This window comes from Myripristis murdjan, chromosome 1, assembly GCF_902150065.1.
Source record: "Myripristis murdjan chromosome 1, fMyrMur1.1, whole genome shotgun sequence".
In the NCBI taxonomy this organism is placed as follows: Eukaryota; Metazoa; Chordata; class Actinopteri; order Holocentriformes; family Holocentridae; genus Myripristis; species Myripristis murdjan.
In genome coordinates this window covers 20583065-20602715 of record NC_043980.1, presented here as the reverse complement: position 1 = coordinate 20602715, position 19651 = coordinate 20583065, and the positions used below count along the sequence as shown (strand labels likewise).

The window sequence follows — 19651 nt, the reverse complement described above, 5'->3', positions numbered from 1 at the left end:
GGCAGATAAAAATAATAGTGTGGGAAAGAGATGCATGCTGACTGACTCCTGTGTACCAGGGAGGAGCTCTTTCAGGAGTAAGCGCTCAGTGTAACAGGTGCCACAGCCTAAAAGCATGAGGACAGAATAATCGTTTTGAGAGGCCCAAACCTTTTTTCTCCAGGCTTTTGTGGTTTATCTTGATGTATTCTTGGCCTTCTGCCATTCAAAAAATATTACAGAGACTATCAAATTGTTTGAAGTATTTAGTCGGAATAGTCAGTGGAAGAGAGTGCAGGAGATAATTCACTTTAGGAGCACAGTTCATCTTTATAATATTAACCTTACCCCAGAATGACAGAAAAAGCAGAGACCATCTTTCCATGCCTGTGGAAATTTTGTCTAGGAGTGGGTCAAACTCACATTTCACTATGTCCCTTAATTGCCTGCAAAAAGGATTCCCAAGTTTCTAATTCCCTTATGTGCCCACTGGAAAGATCCAGCTTGAAATAATTATTCGGGGCAATAGGAGGTCAGGGACAGGGCCTCCAACTTCATAGAAATCATAGAATTCCATAACCAGGAAAACTTGAAAAGGACAGTTTTGAGTAGGGCAGGTATGGATTTGCCTGAGTCTGTAGCAAAGGCTAAAGCATAAGTTTGTGTGTTTGGAGCCCCCAGTCATGACTGCAAGAAAATTGGTGTCTTTACAAATTGCTGCAGCAATCCTAATTGCCTCTAGTATTTCTTCACCCATGATTCGGGCATCAAGGGTCTCCCACTGATCTCCCTGCAGAGGAGGGAGGTGTAATCCATTTAGAAATGATGATGAAGATGAAATGTACTGTTCCGACTGGCATAAAACATAGGGGCATCCTCATTTGGGGCATATGTATTTGCTAAAATTAATGTTTATTAATGAGCCTCAGCCAGAATAGTAGTAATCCTCCCCTCATCTTTTACCTCTTTTAGACATTTAAGTTGTAAGTGCTTACTCACCAATGTAGTAATCCCTCTGCTTAGACCCAGGGCTACAAAAGAAATTGCCCATCAAACCCTTTATGTAATTTTCCCTCACAAACATGTGACTCTCCTGTCTGTTGAGACTAGTCTGACTAGTATTAAAATGTCAACTCCGAATATAACTGTCGAATAAAAGTAAAAGATGATGTAAAAGTCTGTTAGGCAGCAATTTCCTTTGCAGTGTCACCTCCTTTTTAAAAAGTATAGAGTGAGCTGAAAAGGTTTGGATACTCCGTTCTTTTCCTTTGGAGATTTTTTTTTTTACTGGTTTCAATGCACCAAACAAAGCAAGGGTGATCGTGGTAATTTTTTTTCTTGTGGAGTAGAGAAGAAACTGAAAGATTTTGAGTCAAACTTTGAACTGACTGTAAAAGACACAGACAAAAGCACACACACACACACACACACACACACCTAAGCCTACTTTCTCAGTCTCTCTTTTTGTCCAGTGTGGTATAGACACTGTGCCATGTACACCTCTGACTTCAAGGATCTCTGCTTCAGTGTAACATCTCTGCCTCTTTCCAGGGTGAAAATCACAGAAGTGTTGAAAGTAAATGCCAGCCTCGTTTTCCAGACTGACCTCTCTCCCTTATGAAATGTGTTCATAATTACATGCCTTTAGTAGATACCATTCAGTGTTATGTGTCATGTCGATCATCATTAATTACCAATCCAAACTTAGATATGTAAACATAAAATAGAAGTATAAAAGAATACATGATGCATGTTATTTAGTATTTATTTAGTCCCACTTTTTCAAATCAGTGCACACGTTCACCTTCTCTCGAAATGTTCAGCTGTGAGAAGTTTGATTTTTCTTCGATCACAAGTCCCTTGCACTGATCAATCACTGTGAAAGACTTTTATCTATCTGAGAATAGTCAGTGTGGAATAAGCTAGCTTCATCCTTCCATGTTTCACGGTACAAATTAGATGGAGCGACTGATTATAACAAACTAGTTCGGCTCTGCTATGATGCTGTTTTCAAAAGACTGAATAATTCTGTAAACTGCAGGATACCTAGAAGTTTTATTCTATCTAAAAGTTTAAAAAAACACAACAACAAAAGAAATCTCATAAGGGAGAGATGCCAATCTGTAAGATGATGCTTTACTTTAATCCTTTGAGCTGTGTGAATATGGAGCACTTCAAAAGAAGAACTCAAATGCCCCACAAAAGCAGAATAAAAACAGCTACAGCTGTGTGACATGGAAGAAGAATAACAAGCACACACTTTCTGAAATTTCTCAAATAAAAAAAAAAATATAAAAGAATACACTTCTCTGCTCTCTGTGTCTTACTGAGCTGTTTTGTAACAGCAACTCAGCTCATAGCAGCCAAGTCAACTCTCTTGCCAACACCCTGCCATGTTCACGCTGTGCACCACATTATACCCAGCAGCCACCTGGACACACTCGTACATAGAGGAGAGGCAGACTGAGACAGGCAGGAAGTCAGACACAGGAATGACATAGAGCATCCGGTCAGATTTCTCCCTGTGCAGACTCTAGATTATATATCACATCATTACATCAACATGACATTATAACCAGAAGTCAACCGATCAGAGGGTTTTTGATACCATGAACATCAACAGATTCATCTTGGAAGTAGAGGAATACAAGAAATCAACAAAATCTGACAATATCTGGCAGGCAAAAATGCTCTGCTTGTGAGCTGCTCCCGTTGGGGTATGAAGCTGTGCAGGCGATGGAACAAAACCGCATTACAGATGCGACGTCAGAGAGCCGCGCCTGGTGGAATGAAGGAGTGGGGTTAGCATGTTGCCCAGGACTCTGACAGGGCATTCAGACTGCAGACAGCTCCACTGACGGGTCGCTGTGTTAGAAAAAAATAGGCAGTTATTAATTGCATTATGCAGAATGAGAATGCAATTAATTTTACAGATATTGTGATTTCTATTTTAGTAGATATGATCAGTTTTGTATGATAAATTTCAGGAAAATTGCCAGAAAGTTTTCATGGAATGTTAAGATAGGCAGTTTTGGAAATATTTGAAGTCGGAAACTTTCCATGGGAATTAACGGGAATATATGTTAATTAAATTTGGAGTAATGTATAGGCTACAAACTGTATTGTATGCAAACATAAATCTTTTCAGGTTTAGTGTGCAGAATTCTAGAAATTTTTACATTTTTTAAAACAAATTTAAGTTCCCTGTTAAAGGCTAGTCTGCAATTTTGCAAAATTTCAGTTTATTCCCATTAAACCCCGTTAATTCCCATATATTCCTGTTAATCCCCAGTTTTTAGATACACCATCTGGTGCCTGTGGACACATCATCAGGGCCCATTAGTGCCCATGGCAACTTTGAAAATTCCTGGAATTTTTCAACTGTCTGTACCAAACAAACATGCTTTCTTACATCAGTTCCTACAAAATAAAGTTTGTAGGCCAGGACATCTCTGTAGCATCACAGCTGTGTTTTGTCACACATTTCACTTTTATCAAAAAAATTCTCCATTATTCTGGTGGCTCGTTATCCCAAAAACAAACAGCCATTATTCCAAAACCTCAATAGTCTGAAAAAATGCCCACTCCATCAATACTTTTCGGCATGGGTTTCCGCAGGTTGAGATTAGGGTAAACACGGGTGGATGTGTTTCTCGACAAAGATGCAGCTCCAGAGTGTGTGTTTTAGGAGCAATGGGCCCTTGGAGCGAGGGGCATTTGTTTCAGGATAATGGGCCGTCGCACTAACAGGCTTTCAGGCCAATGGGACTTTTTTCGGACTATTGGTGTTTTGGAATAATGGGCTGTCGCACCAATGGCATGGCAGCCTTTGCCAGCCAAAAGCAGGTCTGACAAAATGAAAAGAGTAAGAGTGAGAGAAAAAGAATGGGAATTGAAATTCATGAAGGCTTAACATTTTTTCTGAGAGGCTGTGTTCTTTTTTTGTGTGTGTATGTGGGTGTGGGTGTGTGTGTGTCTGTGTGTGTGTACATCTGTGCATGGCTGTGCATCTGCTCAAAGCCAAAGTAATATCAGATTCTAGCCTTAAATCACTGTGCCCTGAACCAGCTGGGATGTATTTAGATTCTGACATATCACATAGTTTTCTGGTTTGATCTGGAGTTACACTGAGGTGGGACTCTCTTTCTTTCTCTCTTTACCTCCATCTCTCCATCCTTCTCTCCCTCTCTGCTCTTCTGTTTGCTCTGATGACTAGAAGTTGTCTTAAGGTCATAAAATTGGTGTTTGTGTGTCTTTGTCAGCAGATTGAGAGTCATCCAGTGGACCTACAGTATCTGAACAAATCAGACTGAGATATGGGATTGTGCAGTGTGTGTGTGTGTGTGTGTGTGTGTGTGTGTGTGTGTGTGTGTGTGTGTGTGTGTGTGTGTGTGTGTGTGTGTGTGTGTGTGTGTGTGTGTGTGTGTGTGTATTTCTTTTTAAAATGTACTATATCAGTTTGAGCTATAGCTCTGTGGATAATTGGTTTGGTGAAATAGTGCTGAGTGTCTGTGGCTCTGGTGGCCTTTCCTCCCTCTCTCTCTCTCTCTCTCTCTCTCTCTCTCTCTCTCTCTCTCCCTCTCTCTCTCTCCCTCTCTCTCTCTCTCTCCCTCTCTCTCTTTCTCTCGTTCTCTCTCTTTCTCTCTCTCTCTGTGCACTAGTGTGCTGCTGCAGTGTTTTATAGATAAACCAATATCTGCGCTTCCAGCCTTTGCTCTCTATTTCAGAGTAGTGCTCCACAAGGAGTTTCCAATAAAGACCTCGTCTCTTCTCTTCTCTTCTCTTCTCTTCTCTTCTTCTCTAAAGGTGATTTGAGGTAGCGAAGGCACCAATATGTACCAGTTGTACCACACTTGATGCAGATGCAGTGTGCTTTCTTTTGTGCTTGTTCACATCTTTCTGATGCCCGTATCATCACTAAAAAGCTGCACTCAGTTGTGTTTGTTTGTTCGGTCATGTGTGATACTTTAAAAGGTGCATGGCTATGTAGCTTTCTTGTGAGAAAAGCTGCCACTGGTTTCTGTCTCTGGGTTTCAAACGGGGAAAAAAAAAAAAAAAAAAACATGGCAGCACTGAAATCTGTTTCTGGAAATAGAAACGGGCCATGCTGTTACTGACTTTTGATTCATTCATATACACGATGGCTAGTTCAAACATTTGGTAACGAGAAACAGTGAGTCACATTGGACGCCCGTCATTTGCATATTGCTCGGGTCAAGTGGACTTGGTGATGGTGAGAGGCCATCATGACACACTGCCTCTCAGAACCATGCAGGGTTTTGTTTGTTTGCGGTCACTCTTGTTTGTTCTTCTGTTTCACTATTATTTAACAAAATTCAAATGGTTTTACAAACAGTCTTGACTGAAAAACAGAACTGATTTGCATAAAAGAAAGAATTTAGGGACAATAAACAATAGATTAACAAAGACATTAACAGACATGAAAAAATAAAGGCTTAACTGTCACAATATATTTTCATGACATGACACATTCACTTCCAGGAAGCAGATCAGTGTCTAACTAGTAGCAAAGTCTATGCATGAATGCAGCTTTTTATGCAGGTATTCTCTTAGTCACAGCAACACTGAGCTACTGCAGCATTTTGGTGGTAACAGGTGGTCGTTTTTTTCAAAGTCAGTGTAGTTTCACTCACTCCCCTCATGCATAAACGCACTCTACCCCTCCACCAGAGCACTTGGAAAATGTTAGTGCTCTACTTTGTATAGAGTTTCAGTCTCAAAGGCTACACAGTGATGACATTAAGAAACAACACAATGAGAGATGACATCTGCCAGTCTTATACCATATACATATCGTTATGACTGTAAATATGTGCTTCTTATTTACTTATGGAAGAAGCACAATAATTCTTGTTACAGCTCCCTGGAGAGTCTATATGAACTTGTCTTTTATACACATTTATTCAGATCATTCTCTAGAGTTAGGTTTTGCTTTTTAACAATTTGCATTTTCGTTGTGCCGCATCAGTTTGGATGTGTTCTCAAGTCGGGCCTGCGGTCTTTGTGATATGGTTTTAACACACTAACTAGGAACCAAGAACACCTAACAGAAAAGAAACAAATGGATCATGAAGAATGTACACAGAATGAGTACAGAACAAACACTTGGCTGAATTGTCCTGATCTGGTACAGGGCTTCAGCAGCAGCTGACATTTGACACTGCTGCTGTGCATTGAGCCATTCAACATAATTGGCATGTTTAAAATGCAGCTTCTGATACCTCCAGTGCTTTTTGTGCCATGAGTCCTGTTAGCTCCCTGATGTAGCCCTTCAGCTTTTTTTCCCCTAGTAACCAGCTGCTGAGTGTGTTTGCCTTGTTTGGGGCTTTCAGTGACCCTGTGTGGTTCACTTGGTTGAGCGCACTACTTCCATCATGAACTGTTTGTCCAGTCTCGTCTACAGACTTTTTCTGGAAGCTGAAGACATGTAAAATCATATTAGACCGATGATGACTCATTGTTCTATTTTGTGTGTGTGTAGGTGCTGCCTCGCCAGACTTGTGGCCTGTTCACACACACAATCTACTATAAGGAATACCCTGGAGGACCCAAAGAGCTGGACAAAAGCATCCGAGGGGGCGAGCTGTTCCTCACTGTGCTGCTCAACCCGGTGAGTCTGACTGACTGATCCTGTGTGCACATGTGAACTCATACAACACCAAACGTGCACTCTCACACTCATAGATGCACTCATGTGCAGACATAGAGAGGACTGTTACTTTTTATTTTGTTTTTTTTTGTTTTTTTTTTCCCAAAAGAAAGAAGCACCAACTGAGTCTATTCCTCTCCTTTTTTTTATTCTTTTTCTTCCCCTCTTTGTGTGTGCCACTCTCTGTCTCTGTCAGGGGCTGCTTCTCACAGTGCAGCCGTGTTCGTCTTCTCACTTTAAATTAGGTCTCACCGTAGGGGGTCTGCTGTCGCACGCGCACACACACCACACATACAAATGTGTACATACGCACACATAGATGTGCCCATGCACTCACACACATATGTCCCGCCCCCCTCTCGGTACCCCTGCTTAACTCGATTTTGCTTTGCATTTAGAGACAGAATTAGATTTTTGGTGGCAGTTCCTTTAAAGTGCAACATACACACACATGCGTGCTCTCTCTCACACACACATACACACACACACATACACGTATAGTACAGGCACAGAAATGAACAGAAATGATTCCCAGGCAATCTCTCTCCCTTTCTCACAGACACGTTAACAGGCACACACACACAGACACGCACACACACACACACACACACACACACACACACACACACACGCTCACAGACCAGCAGTAGGTTCTATTGAAGTGTCAGGTGGGGGAGTGTTGTACTAGAGGAGCTGTCAGGACTCAGTGAACATCACAGAGAGTCAACTGCAGCTACACACCACGACACAATCTAGCTCTTTCTTCTCTCCCTGCACCTCTTTATCTCTTTTGTTCACCTGTCTATCTATCTATCTATCTATCTATCTATCTATCTATCTATCTACATCTACACGTCTCATCTGACCTCCATGAAGTTTTGGAGGGAAAGGTGGAAAAAACAAGCAAACATATCATTAAATTACTTTTATATTGAAATATTTGCATCCATTCATTATCACCTATGTGTAATAAGCAACATAAGAGGTTTCTGTGATTAATTTATACATTAATGATTCAAGAAAATTTTTGATAAATGAAGTAGAATCGGCTGGAAGGAGAGGAAGAACTACCAGGCTAGTTTCTGCAGTGGCTGTTGCTGTGTTATGATAGTTGGGCAAACACGTTACCAGAAAAGTGAAAGTTGACATGGTTGACATGGAACGTAGAATTTTTCAAGAACGATGGAAAACTATGGAAAGGACAGTATTTTCCTCTGGGAGGAAAATAGCAAACCTGTACGCTATATATTTGTTGTATTTCTGTCTTCTGTTTTATGTAATTCTGCATTATGTGTTATTTTCAACTGCCAGCATGCAATTTTTCATTGATTGGTTGACTACAAATTCATAGATTCAAAATAATAAATCAGAAAGTCGTCTAAAATATCTATGTGTTGACCTGGTTCATATTGACGCTAGCCAAAAATATTTCGGCCCCCGTGAGGTCTCGTTTGAATGAATGCAGCCCACCACTGTGCCTAATATCCCCCTGGTCTACAGTATCTTATCATAGGTTTTGACTTACTTTAATAATAATAATTTGTGATCATCATCATCATCATCGGCTGTGCACTTTTCATTGAAGTGCACTGGTGAGGTGAATCTAGGTAAGAGCCATTATCCCTTATTGAATTCCCTTATTAAATCTATTCTGGTCACAAAAGAGGAGCAGTAGATAAAGAGAAACAGAAAAGTTAAAGGAGGATCTTTAAACTCGAGACAGCTGAAATGTGAATTGTGCGCAAGGGGCTGCGATGGAGTAGGAAGATGATCTCGGTAATATTTTGTCTTTTTGGTTTCCTGTTCTAAAAGCCAGGGGTTCAGCGCAGTTGCTCTTTGAAAGAAAAAAATTGTTTGCACATCAAGTATTGGCACAACAGCGTGTCACTCAGAGGCATTTATCTGCGAGGACCAGACAATGTTTGGGCCTCAGCTGGTCTCTGTCAGGAGTATTGATTACAATAACTCTCGACCTTTTTATGTATTACTTGATCATGAAATAGCATAATATTAACAATTCCTTTTCCAAACAGTGTTCACTTTATTTTCACTGTGTCTTTTTTAAAAACAAGATTTTGGCACTGAACATGACAATAAATTAGTTGTTAATTTGGAGATTTTTTTTTTTTTCAGTGTAAAAAACAAACAAACAAACAAAAAAAAAAACACACCTGGTCAAGGAGAAACTAAGTGGTTAGTATGACCAGCGATAGCCACCGCAGCTGAACATAAAAAGAAAAGAGCGCCACCTACAGACACTCAGGCTTCATCAACAGACAATCCAAGGAGAAGTTGAAGTGGACCTTCTAGTGTCACTGTCATGCAATTTGAATCTGAAGTGATGATCAAACAGCTGCACAAAAACACAACAACTAGGACTGATATTCACCAATAATGTTGCCAAAATAAGAATAATATATGTGTCTTCCATATGCAATAAGTATTGCATATGGAAGACACAAAACTGTACTCATTATGATACTTTTCCTGTGACTTTGCTGTGCGTTCTTGAGGTGATGATTGGTGCAAGAATGTATTTTTGTATACTGCGTGTGAGTGTGTGTGTGTGTGTCGGTATGTGTGTGTGTTTTCTGCACATTGCTGTTTCAGTTAATAGATGTTCAAAGGGATGAAGACAGCTCTTAACTCTGACTCTAAATGAACGTTACAAATTCAATTTTTGCTCACATTACCAGTATAATCAACACGAGCTTACAGAGAGGGGAGGGAAGTGTAGGCTCACAGTCACTCACACACACACACACACACACACACACACACATATTTGTGCTCGTGTGCACACACTCACACACACTTTACGTAAGGATTTGAACATCTCTCGGAGCCCAGAAACAGACAGAGGCTAATTGCATTTTTTTCTCAATTTCCTCCGTCTTTTGTCCTTTTCTCTCACTTTTCCCTTTCTTAATCAGTGTAATACGAGACGAGGCTCTCCTCTTGTTACATCGCTTAATGAGGAGACTTATCAAATGCAAGAGCAATTTAAACACTAGATGAGAGCTATCTGCCATGAAGCATGTTCTCGCCTCTTTCTCTCTCTTTCATGCACACAAAACACACACACACACGCACACACACGCACACACACACACTCACATACACCCACTTGTTTTAATCTTTTACTTGTAGGGAATATTTCTGAGCTGATATGCGTCTATGTGCAGACACAAAACCTTTCACATGTTCCAGCGTTCATTAGTGGTTGCTGTGTGTGAGTATGTGTGTTTGTGTGTGTGTATGTGTGTGTGTGTGTGTGTGTGTGTGTGTGTGAGTGATCAATAGAGTTTTGTGGCTGATTGCTGTGGGGTTTTCTCTTTGTTAACATTGTCACTTCCCATCTAGTGACGTTAAATCACCTTTGGCCTGTGGTGGTAGAGTTTGCAACATGCAACATATCTGCTGTGTGTTGGTGTGTTTGTGTACGCCTATGTGTGTTCGTGTGTGCGCGCACGTGTGTTTGTGTGTGTGTGCGGGTATATCATTCAAGGCTGCATCAGCGATCACTGAGCTCTCCATCTGACAAAAGTTCAGCAATCAATTGGGCGACCTCGACTCTGCAAACAGCCAATAGGGCACTAGTCATTCCCCGGCAAATGACCGGGGAGAAGGAGAGAGTGAGAGAGAGAGAGAGAGAGAGAGAGGAAGACAGGGTGAGAGGGTGGCAGACAGATTGAGATTTAATTTTCAGGTCACGGCATCTTGTGTCACTTGAGAATCCAAACACATACCGAAAGGAAGTGATGCACAGACACACACACACACACACACACACACACACACATACACACACACACACACACACACACACACGCACACACACACATACACACACACACACGCACATTTCACTCAAGGGTGTTTGTATGGATGCAAGTGTGTGTGTGTGTGTGTGTGTGTGTGTGTGTAAATGTGCGTCTAGCTGACATAAGCAGAGCTGTAGACATATATCAGGCCTGACATTTAGCGCTTAGCTCTGCCACCAAGCTTATTAGCCAAAGACCAAATATCAGCACAATCTCCCTCCCTTCAAGCCGTCTGTCTTACCCTGTTTTCCACCCTCTCACCCGTCACCCTCTGTCCCACTCGTTCTCTTTCACTCTCTTAATTCTCAACCCAAATTCATAACAAATACAAACTACACACATCTCATTCATAGTGTTTGCTGTACCATGATTTGCCCCCAAAATGTCTATTTTCCTCCCTCTTGCAATTGCAGAATACATCGCAGCATGTGCCTTTGCCTTTTTGTTTATGTCTGTGTGCATGTGTGTGCGTGTGTGTGTGTGTGTGTGTGTGTGTGTGTGTGTGTGTATGTGTGCTGCACATGTGAATCTCTCCACATTTTTTTTTCCCATTTCCACTCCTTCCTTCCTTCTCTTTGGATTCCTGCTGATTTCTAATGAAGGCTTTGGCAGCTCATTAACACATACAGACTCACACACACGCACACTACAATCCAAGGAGGAGGAGAAATTAGAAAGAGGGAGTAAAGCAGTGAAAGACAGCAGAATGGAAGGGGAGCGAGGCCAGTAGATGTTGACTGGAGCAGGCAGAATAAATTGAACTGACATCATTTGCGGTATTGATGTTCAGCTTTCAATTACCCAACAGCGAGAGAGAGAGACAGACAGAGACAGTGTGAGAGAAAAGGAGAGGGAGATAGAGAGAGAGAGAGAGGGGGCCCTGCCACTGCAAGAACAAGAAGGGGAGGCAGGACAGTGATGGCAAAAGAGAGAGAACAAGACGGGAAGCAGGGGAGTAGCTTTCTGTTTAGTAGCGCTAACAATTCAATCAGGGAGAAATGTATGTGGAACTAAGTGGTCTGTAATGGGAAATAGGTTGCCTCTGCCACACAGGGAACAGAGAAAGAGAAAGTGATGGGGAGGACAGAGGGAGAGGAAATAGATAGATACATAGATACACAGATACATAGATACATAGGACTGAATGATATTGGGAAAATATGCATAACTGTGATCTTTCTGGCAGAAATCGCAATTGCAATATGATTTGTGTTGTAATTTGAGCTTTAGGTCAACAAGTGTTTTTATCATTTCAAAATAGTTGATGGAGCTCTAGCCAAACAGCACAACATGCCAACAGCTTTACTGCTAAACATGCCGAAAAAATGTAACAAATTGCCCTCATCAGTTCTTTAACTTGTGTGATGACACACGAGTCTGCAAAAGAAATGATGTGGTTGTCATATGAAATAAATATTGTGCACAATAGAGGCCTCTTTTTTTTTGGGCGGGGTATTATTGCCTCGTATGGTTGCTTCTTTTCCTTAGTATGATTTACATAACACTTGCTTTTGGTGTAGATCTGTCCTTTTAAAACCAAAATGCTGCCATAAACTTGAGTGTTGTATTTAGTAATTCATTTATTGATTTATGTATTTATTTATTGATTGTTGTTGTTGTTGTTGTTTTTTTTTTTTTGGTATTTTGTTATTTTCCAAATTGCCCTGATAGATAGATAGATAGATAGATAGATAGATAGATAGATAGATAGATAGATAGATAGATAGATAGATTATACAATAATAATCCATTCTAAACAAGTAAGGCAAGTAAATCCAATAATAACTGTATACAGTACAACATGCAGCAATGTCCTCACATAATGAGTCATGTTAGAGGAGATTGGAACCAGAATCCATAAATGTTCTCTAAACCCTCTTACATGACAGGACATGGTGTGTCTACATACGTGCATGTGAGCGTGCACGCGTCTGGACTTTGCAGAACATCAGTCCATGTTGCACTGACATGCTTCATCAGAGCATCTAGGTCAGCGTGAGATTGGAGAGAAAGAAAATGAACTGACTTTTTGGAGCAGATGAGGGAGTGCGAGCACGACGTGGAAGGATGACAGAATAGGGGGGAAATCAAGCTACTGTATGTTGGAGCAATGAGAGGAAAAGACAAGGGATGAAGGTTAAAAGAGGAAGGCTGCAGGGTTGAGCTCTTTCTCAATTTATTTTTTTTACCTCTTTCCTAGTCCTCTTCCAACAATGAATTGAGCTTAATCCAGCGTTAATTAAGCTATTTTATTTATTTATTGGTGAAACACACATTGCTCAGAGCAGTGCAGCGCTCAAGAAATGAGAAAAGCCACCAGATACTGAGAAAAGGTTTGTGCACTCCCTCATTTGGATACCAGTTAATTGACTGCTTCCTTAGATCCACAATGAGGTTCGCACAGTGGAGACATGTGGGTGCACAAGTGTTGTTTGCCTGGTGTTGGTGTTGTTTTTTTGGCTGCATAGTGAGATTCAAATTTACTTGCCAAATGGCCTCACCGCATGAAAACAAAACAATCACTCTTTCTTTGTTTACAGTGACCAGAAATCCCACTACCAGCTGGGACCAGAGCTCAGGGTAAAAGGGTTAACTTGGCATTTTAGTCCGAAGTTCTGAACTCGGCAGGAGTCTCGGGTAATTATCAGCTCCAACTGGCTAAGGTGTTAACGGGTCACCTGTTAATTTGCAATTCATACGGAGCAATGAGGACATGGATAGACAATCCTAACCTCAGTGTAACATTTAACAAGTGTAATGTGATAAATTACCAGTAAGTCACCATCTCTGGGTTTGGACTCTGACTTGCGTTCATGGTGTAACTGTAATGAGAGACCGTTGGGTTGGAGCATTGGAGGAAACTGCGTTCAAGGGAGATTGTGGCACCAGTTAACTAGGAGGAGAAATATGTGGCCTGTAACTTTTGATCATGTGAACATGGTCATCAGCTTTATTAAGTGGGTAGATCTGGATAATAAATAAATAAATTCATAAATAAAGCCATGCAAAACCTGCATGCTTGGCACAATGAGCAAAGCTTCTGTAGTTGCATCGGGAAACTCTCCAGGTACCATCATCACACCCCCTAAATTCAAATCCCTTAAAATATCACGTCAGCTTACCTTGACAGGTTGCTGTTGTAGCTGCCATGCCGCTGCTTCTCATGCATTACAGCACAGCTTTAACCCTGCTTCCTCCCAGCCCCACCTGCTTGGATCTGTTTTTATGTCCTAGGGGAGGGATTTTATTCATCCCTATGAAATATGTATATGCAGCAGCGATTTATGAAATTAAATGTGTGCAGCAGCTAACATAAAAGCAGGTCTAGCCTGCTGAAGTCAAACCTGTTGTCATGCCTCATCATTTGATGAATGCATGTCCTATATGTAAGTTGTCCTGACTGAAAAAGCGGTACCTGTCAGTAGCTGTATCTGTGCAGCTGTGTGTGTGTGTGTGTGTGTGTAACACCAGCATTGCACCATCAGTTGCAACCACAAAACTTCCTCCTCTCCTCTCTTGATTTGACACAAGTGCTGAAGCCCATGCTATAGTACCTAATGAGCGTTTCTGTGTTCAATATCAGTCAGACTCTCTCTCTTTCTCTGTCTCTCTTTGTTTTGCACACACACACTCACACTCTCTCTCTCTCTCTCTCTCACACACACACACACACACACACACAGAACGTCACAACCACTAATTCCCCCACAACCCCAACACCACAGACAATGCTCTCTGTAAGGAGCAGACGTCATAGAGTATCGAGTGGTTTGAAGGGAACATGAATCACTTTTTGATCACCTTGCTTGCTTTTCCCCTCGTTTTTAAAGGAGTCAAAGAGGGAAAAAAAATAAGAAGAGAAAAAGAGAGAATGTTTAAAGGCATTTTATTTTCTCACGGTTCAATTTGTCTTCATGTTTCATTCCAGAAGCTCTGCATTTTATGATTTTCACATTTTTTTTCCTCTACTTCACCTAATGTGGCACACCATCATTTTCTTTCTCTCTATTCCCATTGTAATGCCTTTGGTAAAAAAAAAAAAAAAAAAAAAAACACAGCACTTACAGTTTTCAGTTCTTGCTTTAAAGAAGGTTGAGTTGTTGCTTATTTTTCAAATTCCAAATCAAAGAGAGGAGGAGCAAGTATCGTTGCTGCTGTGTGTTTCTGTTGTGTTTTTGGTTGAATGCTTGGAAATGCCTCGACAACGGCTGCACATTGTAGTTCTGACATCCAGCTAGATTGATATGAAGGTGGAAAGGGTGTGTGTGTGTGTGTGTGTGTGTGTGTGTGTGTGTGTTGGGGGGGGTTGCTGCTGCTAGCTCCTCAGAGGGAACACAAGATAAGATAGCTGCTGCAGACGTGCACAATTACGCTGACATATACACATACACACGCATAAACAATTACACTGACATGCACCTACACACACAGGCCCTTGCTCTTTCTGCCTTTCTCTCCCTGTTGCATTCTCCCTTACAACCACATACACACACACACACACAAACTGGCCACACATCGTCTCTTCTTCTCTCTCTCGCTGTCTCTCTCTTCTCCTCTCTCTCTCTTACACACACACACACACACACACTTACAAACAGATTCTCCCCATCAGCATTCGGAGATGATCAGTATTCTGAGCAGCTTTCCGAGTTGGCCGGACGCTGATCCATCAAACCCTGACACCGTGTCGCTTTGTATCTACGGCAACCTTCAGTGTTAAAGAGGAGCACCGACAATGCTCTGTCACCAGGAAATTCATTGTATGTGTGTGTGTGTGTATGTGTGTGCACGTGCTGGCATATGTATATGTGCGTACACACACACACACACACACACACACACACACACACACACACACACACACACATATATTCACCAAATAATTCATATCTTAATGGCTGATGTTAACATTTCATCCAGATGCTTCACGTTCCCAGCTCCCTCCAGTCACAAAGGAAATGTGTGTGCGTGTGTGTGTGTGTGTGTGTGTGTGTGTGTGTGTATGTCTGCAGCAGCTATCTTAGCTTGTCTCTTTGATCAGCCTATAAAAGCACTGAGGCGTGGATAGATAGCCTAGAACACTATCGCTTCTTCTCTCCCCTCTGAATACCCCACCACCCCCACCCCAACCCCAACCTACCTAACACAGACACACACACACTGTTGTGGACACACTAACACACAGAAACACACTTCTGTCCTCCCATCACCTAGAGGCTGTGAGAAATGCGCTGCCTCCTCAGCTCTACCTTGTGGAAACAGCATCGTTTTTGAAAAGTATTTGTGATCCACTTCATATTTGAAACCATCTTACCAAAAAGATAAGCATCCTATATATAATAAATGTGAGTGTGTCCCCTTGGAAAGTACAGATGAATACTGATTCTTTGTAACTGCTAGACAGCCACTCTGTTCGCATCAACAACAGCACACATTAAGTTTGGTCTGTTAGCTCTGTCTTTGACAAACAGGGAAACAAATGGAATGGAGATTTAAACATTTGACAGTTTTCAACAAAAACTTTAAATCATGACGAGGATTTTGCTGTATGGGAATAGAAATTTACAGGCATTGTGTTTGGCAAAAAATGTTTCTCATATGACTCCTAACACTGAATGGTCCCTTTTACTCTCTTTCCACTGTCCTCCTCGCCCAACACTCCTCCCCTGTCTCTCTGTGTCACTCCACCTGCAGATCAGTATATTTATGACCCACCTCTCTAATTATGGTAATGATCGACTGGGCCTGTATACTTTCGTCCATCTGGCCTCCTTCCTGCGCTCGTGGACAAACCTGAACCTCAGCACGCTCCCGCCGCTCCAGCTTGCCCACAAATACTTCCAGCTTTTCCCCGAGCAGAGGCACCCACTCTGGCAGGTGTGTTTATGTACAGTATCTCTGTATTACATATGTAACGTGTTCAAATTTGATCTGTGCATTTGTGCGCTTGTATGTGTGCATTTATGTAACATCTTATTGTAATATTGCTGATCCCCACCCGTCTCACTCCAGCTTGCTAGAAAACGTATTATTATTGGAGTATTGTTACAGTGCATGTTTGTGTGTGTGCGTGTGTGTGTGTGTGCATGTGTGTAGTGTTGTTTTGTCTCATCGTGACCTCTGTTGTTTGCCTGTGCCTCTGCAGAATCCGTGTGATGACAAGCGGCATAAAGACATTTGGTCTAAAGAGAAAACCTGTGACAGACTGCCCAAATTCATGGTCATAGGACCGCAGAAAACAGGTAGGCAACACACACACACACACACACACACACACACACACACACACACACGCATACACAAACATGTCTTTATGGAAAGCCAAACAGGTCAAACATGTGAAATTCGCATGTTGTCAACACATTGTTTTGTGCAAAAATAAAATGTTTGTGCGCAAACAACCTGTTGTTTACGAGAAAACATATTGACTGGTGAATTTCACAAAGAACTACGTGCAGAAATAAAAAAAAAAATGATAAGATCAGGGAGAGAATGTTACATGTGAGGTAGGCAACCCCTAAGCTTACAGAGGTGGTTTACCCAGCCTGATGGGGTATTATGACCCTCACCTATTCAAAATGGACAAGGGGCCAAATAAGTTAAAAGTATGTTCTGTATGTATTGATAACACATTGTTTGAAGGTAAACATGTTATTTGTGCACTGTCACTGAGTTGTGACGATGTTCATTTTTTAAAACGTTTCAGTGTGTTGACAATGGGCAAACAATGTGTCAACCACAAGTCAGTTTCACATGTTTTTCCATACACTTAAAACGTTTCAACCCTGCAGGTCCTATTGGGTGGCTCATCATAAGAAATGCATGCTCGGTGGCTGGGCTTTGTTCAAACCCACAACAAACTTTGTTTAAATTCTAGTGAAGATCTTAAAGTTTCCAAAGAAACTAAGAATGTCCTGCTGAATTACGGGGAAATGTGAATAAAATAATGTACAGAATATCTCGACATTATCTGTTTGATGTAGACCTAATGGTGCAGCCATAAAACAGTGGCAGCTTGGGTTTGAATATTTCACTCAATATAAACGTGATGCAGCTTCAATGAAGTATTGGAACCAGCAAATGCAGAATATGGATGTGACACTGAAAAAAAAGACAAAAACTTTTTTCTTACTATGAAGGAAAAGGAAAATCAGAGCTCAAGGAGTTAAAAACATGTATGTGCACACAGACACACACACACACACACGTACATGCAGACAAGCATGCATGAGCACACAACAAAAAAACAAACAAACAAAAACTCCCCCGTCTCCATCTCTACAGATCCTCCACATCAGAGCCTATTTATTTAATCCCTCTCTCTCCTTTTGTCCTGTCAGAGGGAAACTGGAGAGGAGGCTCTTACCTCCTTTTTCCACCCCCGTACAACCCATTTCAGATAGAGATATTGAACTATTTTTGCCTCCGTCTGTCTCTGTCAAAGAGACAACAAAGGAGTTCATTCAGAGTCCATACAGTAGTGATGATGGTTCCCATGGTGTCGAATTATTGTGATTTCAGAAATCGGTGGAGGTGAGAAGATCTCGTAATGTGTCTAATTAGAGCTGGGCACCGATTTCACTATTTGATTTGTTTCCCGTTCACCAGGTTTCGATTTGATTCAATATTGATTTTGATTAGATTCCATATTGATTCAGTGAAGGATATTTCAGTAACAATCGCAACATTGCTTGTTTTTGTCTAACTTATCTTCATCATTGTGGTTTTCCAAAATGTATCAGGTCATCTGCCTTCAGGCTTGATGGTGCATTCCTTACAATGTGTGTTCAGTCGTCCAAAAAATGTTCCCTTGGTCGGCTGAGTACATTTGTAGGATGGGTGGCATGCTATAAATAACACTTGGCAAAAATCTTCAGATAAAAGAAAAGATCAGCTTCAAGATTTTAAGAATCGGTATCAATTTTTCAAATGAAAATCACAATTAATCAGAAAACAGGTTTTACTCAACCTTACTGCTATGATGACAGGCCAGCTACAACACACAGTATAGTAAGCACAGTAAGTAAAACCTCATCTGAAGGCTGTGCCAGTCTGTATCAGATGTGTGTCAGAAGCGAATAAAAGAGTGTGTGAGTGTGCTGAGACAGGATGTGAGGGAGCAAGTGTGGGGGGAATGACATGGAAAGAGAGCTGCAAAGTGTAAGACTGAGGGCATGACCAGAGCCCCAGAGTTGATTGGTGTCAAATGGTTTTGAATCATTTGAAGAGCAGGCCTGTGGTCAGACCAGATGTACACACACACACACACACACACACACCCACACACACAAATGCACAAAGTGTATCCTCCGTTCACAGCTCGCTGAAGGGAAAATCATCCAGTATGGACGAGTGGATGACAGCTCTCACATGCAGGCATATGCACATACTCTGATACACACACACACACACACACACACACACACACGCATTGGCCCTTGCTGACCTGAGTCAAGGCCCTGTTGTGAATAATGTCTTTCTTTTCCAGGGACGACAGCACTTTATCTCTTCCTGCTCATGCATCCCTCCATCTCCAGTAACTTTCCCAGCCCCAAGACATATGAGGAGGTCCAGTTCTTCAACACCAACAACTACCACAAAGGAATCGATTGGTGGGAATACAGACACACATACACACACACACACACACACACTCGGTGACACTTTATCACTTCACACTGAATGAATCGAAGCCTAGGGTGAAACAAAAGATTCTTAACAAAGTAACTTGTATTTGCAACACCTTCTTAGTTTCAGAGGTTGTAATGTGACTTCAGCGATACATAAAACATTTCAGAGCAGCCCAACTACTTCGAAATGATGCTTGCGAGCCTGTAAACATCAGGCAGAAGATATACGGCTTCCTAAATTGTCCCATAAATGGCTTGGTTACCCGATGGAGACACAGCTGGCGCTTTCAGTTCTGTCAGTCACGTGGAACTTGATGGTTTGGATTCTGCTTAAACGCTGCTACAATTGTGTCATCAAGTTGCTTTTAAATTAGACGGCCCACATCACAGCCAGAACTGTGTGACTTTGAAACTTTCCTGTAAGTTTGCAATACATCTTTTTGATGAAGACGGGTGCATTCTTGTAACTGAGTTTGCCTTGCCGCTGATGCCACTCTTTTTTTTAGGCGTGCATTTGCAGTATGCGTGCATGTTGGTATGTGAAGAGC

General features: G+C 41.5%; 1 protein-coding gene across 3 annotated transcripts in view; it reads left to right on the top strand.

The window, feature by feature from the left end:
* The window catches only part of ndst3 (N-deacetylase/N-sulfotransferase (heparan glucosaminyl) 3), a 54390-nt gene that overhangs the window by 28387 nt on the left and 6352 nt on the right, over positions 1–19651 (top strand). For all 3 annotated transcript variants that reach the window (XM_030053072.1, XM_030053054.1, XM_030053062.1), the window contains exons 7-10: positions 6482–6610; positions 16168–16350; positions 16619–16715; positions 18962–19085. In XM_030053072.1, the coding sequence (XP_029908932.1) occupies positions 6482–6610; positions 16168–16350; positions 16619–16715; positions 18962–19085 (533 nt within the window). The remainder of the gene's footprint in view (positions 1–6481; positions 6611–16167; positions 16351–16618; positions 16716–18961; positions 19086–19651) is intronic.